At 48.1% G+C, this 9,131-nt stretch overlaps 1 protein-coding gene across 1 annotated transcript; it reads left to right on the forward strand.

The window, feature by feature from the left end:
- The first annotated feature begins 1,762 nt into the window (after positions 1–1,762).
- On the forward strand, positions 1,763–3,224 carry KCNE5 (potassium voltage-gated channel subfamily E regulatory subunit 5). Its single transcript, XM_006071582.3, has one exon. The coding sequence runs from the start codon at positions 1,926–1,928 to the stop codon at positions 2,361–2,363; it is 438 nt and encodes a 145-aa protein (XP_006071644.1). The 5' UTR covers positions 1,763–1,925; the 3' UTR covers positions 2,364–3,224.
- Positions 3,225–9,131: the final 5,907 nt, after the last annotated feature.

Consider the following 9,131-nt stretch of genomic DNA (forward strand, 5'->3'; position numbering starts at 1 on the left):
GAGAGGTTTTTTAGCTTAACAGTTCTGTCGTTAGGTTGGCAGTGCTTGAGAATTTCCTAGCTTGGTCCTCTAGCATTAGTCATACCAATTCACTTGAACAGTTCTTCCCTGAGTCCCTCTGAAGTGAGGACATTGAGGCAAGGTGATTAGGAGGGAAGCAGTGGTCAGGGTCATGTGGAATGCCTCTAAAAGGTATGTAGAGGCTGCCAAGCAAGGTTCTGTTTGAGACCCTGGATATGGTTTGGTACCACCTTGACTCCAACATACAGAAGGCGACAGCCCCGCAGTGGCTGGCCCGCTAGTTGAAGGGTGGCTGAAGCAGAGACATCAGAAAAACATCTCTTTTTAAACCCATGGTCCTTGAAGATCAAATGGCCCCTGGACTGAATGGTCTTAAACAGGCAGCTTGATTTGCATGGGGTGCATATAGGCATATAGCTTTTTAAAAAATTCCTTTTATTCTTACTTGGCAATCATATACAAGAAGACCTGGCCAACGATACTTCATTTTTTTTCCTACTCGCTGTTTAGAAATCAATCCTTTGAGCAGTTCTCTTTGTGAATCCCAGTCTGTTTCCAGTTGGACATACTATGAACTTATCTCTGTCTTAGAACCTTGATTCCCCCTAAAAGAAGAATGTTGTTGTTGTTTAGTTGCTAAGTCACGTCCAACTCTTTGTGACCCCATAGACTGTAGCCTGCCAGGCTCCTCTGTCCATGGGATTTCCCAGGCAAGAATACTGGAGTGAGTTGCCATTTCCTTCTCTAGGGGAACTTCCAGACTCAGGGATTGAACCCACATCAGCAGGCAGATTCTTTACCACTGAGCCACCAGGGAATACCCTATGAGGAAAAAAAAAAAGACTGCTGCATGACCCAGCAGGGCCAAGACCTGTTACCAAGACCTGTTACCAAGCCCCACAGAGGCACAGAGCTGGATATCAGGCTAATTGGGTGTGGAGGTCAGCATATTCTCTAGAATTGGCACTTTTCAGATCCTGAGATGTCTAGAGTGTCAAATGGCCTTTTAAATGTCCCTTCTCCTTTTAATGGAAGAACTTGGTTGCATTTCTGGGAGGATGACTTGCCACCCAAGGGAAAACAGTTTCACATAATAGATGTTACACTCACATGCTAAGATGTGGAGGCCCCTCTAAAAATGTGATAGGAGATCAGAGCAGAGGTACTTCCCAGGAGGCTAGTATATTATCAGAAGCCTTTTTGGAAGCCTGGGACATCCTACTCCACTGCAGTCGCCAAATTTGTCCTGAGCATCTTCTGAATAAGATGCTCACCTCCCCTGTCCAGGGGAAGCAATGATGGCTGGGAAGCTAGGCCAGGGTCCTTGTCTACATCAGTAATCACCAGCTCTGAGAGGTGGACCAGTGGTCTCTGCTGCTACGTTCTGTGAGAGCTGATGGAACCCCCGTACAGGGCCATCCTTGCGGGAGGTGGGCAGATGCTGTAACTGGGCCAAAACTGGGCCTTCAGGGCAGGTGGCCAGAACTTAGAAGGAATTCTCTTCCGCTGCAGCCTGGGGTCCAGGCTTGGCCCCAGTGAGCCGCCGGGCCAGGCTTGGCCACCCGGGGGCCCCGCGCATTCCGCGCCCCCGCCCCCTCCGCCCCGATCTTGGCCTCGCCCCCTCCCTCGTCCCCTTCTCCTCCCCCCACCAGCTGTCCCCTGTCCCCCGGGCGGCAAGACAGCCTGGGAAGAGGCGGCCTCGGGCCGAGGGGGCGTGGTGGGGAAGGGGAGGAGGTGCGGGGGTGAGGGAATAAGGAGGCCCGGGCGGCGGGGCCCCCCAGCCACTCCGCCGCCCGCCCGGAGGAGCCGGGTACCGCCGCCGCTTGCCCGCCCGCATCCCCTCGGCCTGGCCCGGGGGCAAGGTCAGCAGCGATCTGGAGCCGCCGTGTCACTCCCCGACAGCCATGAACTGCAGCGAGAGTCAGCGGCTGCGGACCCTGCTGAGCCGCCTGCTGCTGGAGCTGCATCACCGGGGCAACGCCAGTGGCTTGGGCGCCGGCCCCGGCCCGAGCATGGGCATGGGGGTCGTGCCAGACCCCCTCGTGGGCCGCGAGGTGACCAGCGCCAAGGGCAACGACGCCTATCTCTACATCCTGCTCATCATGGTCTTCTACGCCTGCCTGGCCGGCTGCCTCATCTTGGCCTACACCCGCTCCCGCAAGCTCGTCGAGGCCAAGGACGAGCCGTCCCAGGCCTGCGCTCAGCACGAGTGGCTCCCGGGAGGGGTCCCGGCCACCGCCGACGCTGAGACAGTGGCCGGCTCGCCCGCCGAGGGCCGCCGCCAGCTCGCCCCCTGCGGGCTGCCCGCTCCGGCCCTGGCCCGGGGCACTGAGGGGGTCTAGAGCCGCCACCCAGCTAGCTGGCTCACCCGCTCCCTCCTCAGCTCGCCGTGTCCTCTCCTCCCCTTCCAGGGCTTGCCCACCTGAGGCTCAGAAGACGTTGAGAGGCCAGGAGACCTCGCCTGGAAGGCCGTGAAAGAAGCATTACCCTCCGGGCCGGCCTCTCACTCCTCTCCCACCACCCCAGACCCCCACCCCCACCCCGGACATCCCACCACCCTAAACTGCCTCTGCGCGCCGTGTCTTCAGACAGCCCCGACACCAAGCTCCAGCCCCCTGGGAACTGAATCCAACACGTCCAACACTTGGCATTGAACTGAAGCAGTGAAATCTACCTGAACTCTGGGCCGTCTAATTGGCAGCTGCTCCAGGGGGCTCAGACTCTGCAGAGCCAACGCGCTTGCCACCACTGCCAGGCCGGCCGCAGCGGCTCCAGCTTCCTGTTGCCTTAGGGACAGAGACAAAGAAAATGAAGAGACCTCAGACGTTTTTTCCCTCCCTCCTCCTTCAGCAGGGAGCTAAGCAAGACACTAGGACCAGTCTGTGGTGTAGAACGGACTTGATGGGGACTGGTGGGGGAGGGGGCTTAGGTGTGGGGAAGACGTCTGAGTCCCAACTGTATGGTTTTCTTGCTTCCAGTTGTCATCCCAAAGGTAACTTGCCCACTTTTGAGCAGCTTTGCCATCTTCTGCCCTGGATAAACATTGCTGGGTGTATTACCCCAGTACTTCCCTGTGCCTTTCTTATCTTGATTCAGTTATTAGGGGAGCTATCTGCTTCCTCCATGGAACATGAGGCTCAGTTGTCTCCTGCTCTGTAACCTGGAGAATGTCAGAGGCAGGTAATAAAGGTCGTTTAAAAATGGCTTAAGACTCTTTTCTCAAAGATCCCAGCATTGAGACCCAGCACTATATACAGAATGAATTCGTTTTGCTTTTTGGAAATAATGTTTAGATTTGGGTGTTGGGTTGTTGTGATATCCAGTTCCAATGCCATAGATGTCACTGTGGGTGAAGAAAAGGCTTATATATGGCTAAATGGGGTGTTTTTTTTCAAATGTTTCCAAGTTATAATGGCTTTATTCTCCTTTTCCCTTAATTCTGAAACACTTTCAAATATCACAGTGCTGAATAAGGATTTTTCACTTGCCTTTTGCAGTTTTTTGGCATAGACTTTAAATGAAAGCAACATCTCATACCCATCTCTATTAGCTATTATCAAAGTTAATTTTTAGAAGCCACATTTGTAACTCTCTCAAAGAAGTGACTTATTTAAAAAAGAAAAAGCCACCAAAGAGTGTAAATCTTAAGTCAGAGAGGACATGCTTACACTGTCTTAACCAATGATGGGTAAAGTTAGAGGTATATGTTTATTGATTTATTCTCCTCTGAAGGTCATCAGAAACTTGCTTGCTTAGGGCTTAAATGCTTATACCTGATGATGACTGTTTGAGCCTCATCAAACACACATGAAGTCACCTGAGCATTAAGTCAACTTGCTTCAAGACAGCTGGTTTCTCAGTAGTAGCAGGACAATGATATTATGGGTTACTTAAATGCACTGAAAATACACAAGCCTCATTCAAGGCATTGGTTTTGACCTTGTAGCCCATATGGTATTTTACTGGAGCTATTAATAAGTTAGATGAACTTACTTTTATTCCCAGGATACACTCCTTGAAGATATACTGGCCTTGCCCCACTGGCTCCTCTCCAGTCTTAGTTCCAGCCCTAGGAACTTGCAGGTGGGGGGGCCAGGGATTGGGCAGTGGTCCAAGACAATGAGAAGAGAAGAGATGATGCTGTGAGAGTCATCTCAGGGCCAGGCAAGGGGGCCTGAATGGGATATGGAAGGAGGGCACAGATATCCATCCATGCCAGGGGCATGGCAGGGGACGGGGAGCAGTGGCAGCCCTTAACCTTGTATTAGTTGGCCAGAAAATTCCTTCAGAGTTTTCTGTAACATCTTATGGAAAAATCAGAACGAACTTTTTGGCCAACCCAGTATTTTGGGTACAAAAATGTCCCTCACTGCTCTGGCATAACTGGGGGCACGAGGTTGTTTGATAATGAAGCATCATCACTGCTCTAAGTGTTGAAATTCTGTAAACATCTGTACTATTTTTTCAAAGACATTAAAAATATATATTGCCCCCAAAAGGGCAGCTGGGAGCAGTTGGGATAATGTCCATAAAAAGCATGAATGTGCCAGCTGTGGGAAACAAATCCCGTTGCCAAACTATTCCTGCTTTTAAGCACACTTTAACCTTTTGTTTTTCAATTTCATTTTCTTTTAAATTTTTTTAAAATTAATTTATTTATTTTTAATTGAAGGATAATTGCTTTACAGTATTGTGTTGGTTTCTGTCAAATAGCAACATGAATCAGCCTTAGGTATACCTATGTTCCCTCCCTCTTGAACCTCCCTCCCATCTCCCTCCCCATCCCACCCTCCTAGATTGTTACAGAGCCCCTGTTTGAGCTCCCTGAGTCATACAGCAAATTCCCATTAGCTATCTGTTTTACATATGGTAATATATGTTTCCATGTTACTCTCTCCATACCTTCTACCCTCTCCTCACCACCCCCACCGTGTCCATAAGTCTTCTGTTCTCTATGTCTGTGTCTCCATTGATGCCCTGCAATTAACATTTTAACCTTTTTAGGATGATGAGGGTCCTCATTAAGTTCATGTGAGATTAGCCAAAGAGCTTTCCCAGTGAGAAAAATGAGCTGGATGGGGGAGAGTGATTTGCTTGACTGGCCAGCCACTTTTCCCAAGCACTTTCAGGAGTGTAACTGTGTCCCAGATGTCTGGACACTCGACTCTCTACCACTTGTGGGGGTGTCAACAGCATAGAAGTGCTCACACTGTGGTCAACAAGAGCTAGAAGAAAGAAGACCTTAAGGGACCTGGCCAGCCTGTAGTTTTAATAATGTATTCCTGAATAGCACTAGCTGACTGTACAAACTGGGAAATTTTTTCACCTTCTCCTTAATGTGATTCTAATCAATTAGAGTGATTTTTTTTCCAATCTACCCCCCAACAGCAGGCTATTTCTTCTGTGTGAGTAGGTCCCATTTCAGTTCAGGTTCAGATCTTTGCTCTATAATAATAACAAAGAATGCTTCCTTACTTGTAACTTGAGGCTTTCAACCAAGTGGGGCTAGGAGATGTTTTGAGTTCCAGTGTCTGGAAGTGCTCATTGACAGTGCAAAAATAAACAGAAGCTTTCCTCCCGTTACAGACATAATTCTATGTTGTCAGTTCACTTTTCTAGAGGGATATAAACGGGGTCTTTCATTTGTCTGTAGTCACCATCTTCTTTACAATTTGCCATCTCCTTTAGAAACCAAAGATCTGCACACAATTTGTATCAATGAGAGGAAAGGGACTGGGCTGCTTTCCAAACAATCTTGCCTGACAGCTAAAGCAAGGACAAGAATCTGGGAGAACTGGGGTCCAGCCCCAGATTTGCCACTTAACAGGCTTTGTTTCTCAGGGTGAGCTACTTAACCTCTCTGGGCCCGTCTCCGCAGCTGCGGGGAACTGAGGATCGAGTGAAATACCATATGGGAAAGAAATACAGCAACTAGAGAATAAGGTGTTACATTTATATCTTCCTTTGTAAATATAATATGCCTAGCCGCTGTTAATGGAGAAGGCAATGGCACCCCACTCCAGTACTCTTGCCTGGAAAATCCCATGGACAGAGGGCCTGGTGGGCTGTAGTCCATGGGGTCGCTAAGAGTCGGAGACGACTGAGCGACTTCACTTTCACTTTCTTTTCCTTCTTGAGGGGAGTGCTCTTGGGAGGGTGTGTGGGAAAAGTGAGGAAGAGAAAATTCTCTGCTGCGTTGTTGCTGTTTAGTCACTCAGTCGTGTCCGACTCTTTTGTGACCCCATGGACTGTAGCCTGCCAGGCTCCTCTGTCCATGGGATTTCCCAGGAAAGAACACTGGAGTGGATTGCCATTTCCTTCTCCAGGGATCTTCCTGACCCAGAGACTGAACCTGTGTCTCCTGATTTGGCAGGTGGATTCTTTACCAGGGAAGCTCTCTCTACTGTGTGGTTCACTTTTATTGTTCAAAGAAGAGAATTGCAGTTGCTTGGCCACTAGCTCCCAGATTTGTCAGCCTTTTCCCCCCATCTTGAAATCTTGGATAACTAGGAATCTGTGCAAAATGGTCTCACATTCCTATTCTACTCCCATTTATCAGTAGGCCTACAAGTGCCCTTAAAAAAATAATAAATACTGTATTTTCAAGGATTCACCAGGACTGATGTCTAGACTTTGAAGACACAGGTCAGGGATTAAGAGAGGAGATAAGAGAAGAGAATGAAGGGACATAATCACAGGCTGTGGGCTTCATGAGGGACTTAGGAGGAAGAGCAATATAGAATGTTCTGTGAAGGCAAGGGAGCATGAACGAAGACCACCAAGGGTGCATAGATTAGACTGGTTAATAGCCAAGCCTTGTTGAAGAACCATCAGAATGGCTTTGGGAGAAGAAGTTGGATGGAAAGTCACTTTTTAGCCCTTTTTGTCACTTAACCTACCCTGCAGCCTATCTAGGAAGTCTTCTTTGCTAGATCTCAGCATGGGACCAGGTGACCAGTCCCTCATCAACTGATTTTTTTTTATTAAAGATTCTTTATATTCTATAGTGCTTCACAGTTTTCAAAAGTTGCAAACGTAATTTCATATAATCCCACAAATACCCTCATTTCCCCCTATCTTGCCCCCTCCCCCTTCCTTCTCCCCACTGATAACCACTAGTTTTTTCTGTATATCTGTGAGTCTCATCAGCTGTGTTTTGAGGCAGGCAGGGTCTTGGTACAGCTGTGGCCTGGGCCTCTTCCTCTGAAGAGAGTGTAGTCAGAGCAATGGGGGAATAGTTCAGATACATTTTTTTTTTAATTGTGATAAGTTACCTATAGCATAAAATTCAACATCTTGGCCACTTTCAAAAGTATATAGTTCTGTAGTGTTAAGTACATTCATATTGTTTCCATCACAGTGCCCTTGAAGTCAGAGAAAAAGGCAAGCAGCTAAATTATATAGAAGAAGCAGGGCTTAGTCATTGCTTCATATGACTCACCCTTTTGGGTATTCACACTTTATAGTAGACTGTTCAGGGCGATGTACAGGTGAAACCTGAGGAGAGAATCTTGAGTTGTGAATTTCAGTGGACTCTGAAAGGAGAGCTATCCAGAAATGTCTACGCAGGATGGGGAAGGTGTTTGGGGGAGAGGTGAACAAAGGAGAAGCCCCAGTAAGACGGTAGGAGGGGAGAAATCACATTTAGAATCAAACCCCATATCTGCCAGAAATGCTCAGAGGGCTCAAACAAACTTTGTGCGCACCAGGACCCAGAGACCTCACACAGACTGAGACAGAACTCTGTTTGAGTGTCTGCTGTGGAGGTACAGGTCAGCAGTGGACTGCCACAGGGGCAGGGGACCTGGGTGCAGCAGACCTGGGTATGGCATAAGGCCCCTTGGAGGAGGTCACCCAGACTTGCCCATAAGTGTCCAGGAGTCTCTGGCAGAGGCACGGGTCGGTGGTGGCCTGCTGCAGGGCTGGGGGCACCGAGTGTAGCAGTGCATGCATGGGACCTTTTGAAGGAGGTCGCCATTATCTTCATAACCTCCATCACAGTTTGGCCCCAGGCAAATAAGAGGGAAGGAACACAGCCCCACCCATCAACAGAAAACTGGATTAAAGATTTACTGAACATGGCCCCGCCCATCTGAACAAGACCCAGTTTCCCCCTCAGTCAGTCTCTCCCATCAGGAAGCTTCCATAAGTCTCCTATCCTTTTCCATCAGAGGTCACACAGACTGAAAACCACAATCACAGAAAACTAACCAATCTGATTACATGGACCTTGTCTAACTCAATAAAACTATGAACCATGCCATGTAGGGCCACCCAAGACAGATGGGTCATGGTGGAGAGTTCTGACAAAATGTGGTCCACTGGAGAAGGGAATGGCAAACCACTTCAGTATTTCTGCCTTGAGAACCCCATGAACAGCATGAAAAAGCAAAAAGATAGGAAACTGAAAGATGAACTCCCCAGGTCAGTAGGTGCCCAATATGCTACTGGAGATCAGTGGAGAAAAAAACTCCAGAAAGAATGAAGAGACGGAGCCAAAGCAAAAGCAACACCCAGTTATGGATGAGACTGGTGATGGAAGTCAAGTCTGAGGTAAAGTAAAGTAAAGAGCAATATTGCATAGGAAGCTGGAATGTTAGGTCCATGAATCAAGGCAAATTGGAAGTGGTCAAACAAGAGATGGCAAGAGTGAACATAGACATTTTAGGAATCAGTGAACTAAAATGGACTGGAATAGGTGAATTTAACTCAGATGACCACTATATCTACTACTGTGGGCAAGAATCCCTTAGGAGAAATGGAGTAGCCATCATAGTCAACAAAAAAGTCCAATATGCAGTACTTGGATGCAATTGCAAAAATGACAGAATGATCTCTGTTTGTTTCCAAGGCAAATCATTCAATATCACAGTAATCCAAGTCTATGCCCTGACCAGTAATGCCAAAGAAACTGAAGTTGAATGGTTCCATGAAGACCTACGAGACCTTCTAGCACTAACACCCCAAAAAGATGTCCTTTTCATTATAGGGGACTGGAATGCAAAAGTAGGGGGTCAAGAAATACCTGCAGTAACAGGCAAATTTGGACTTGGAGTACAGAATGAAGCAGGGCAAAGGTTAATAGAGTTTTGCCAAGAGAATGCACTAGT

This window comes from Bubalus bubalis, chromosome X (genome assembly GCF_019923935.1).
Source record: "Bubalus bubalis isolate 160015118507 breed Murrah chromosome X, NDDB_SH_1, whole genome shotgun sequence".
In the NCBI taxonomy this organism is placed as follows: domain Eukaryota; kingdom Metazoa; phylum Chordata; class Mammalia; order Artiodactyla; family Bovidae; genus Bubalus; species Bubalus bubalis.

Bases quoted from the DNA above. Each gene is read 5' to 3' on its own strand.
- KCNE5 (XM_006071582.3), top strand. From the start codon at position 1,926: ATGAACTGCAGCGAGAGTCAGCGGCTGCGGACCCTGCTGAGCCGCCTG.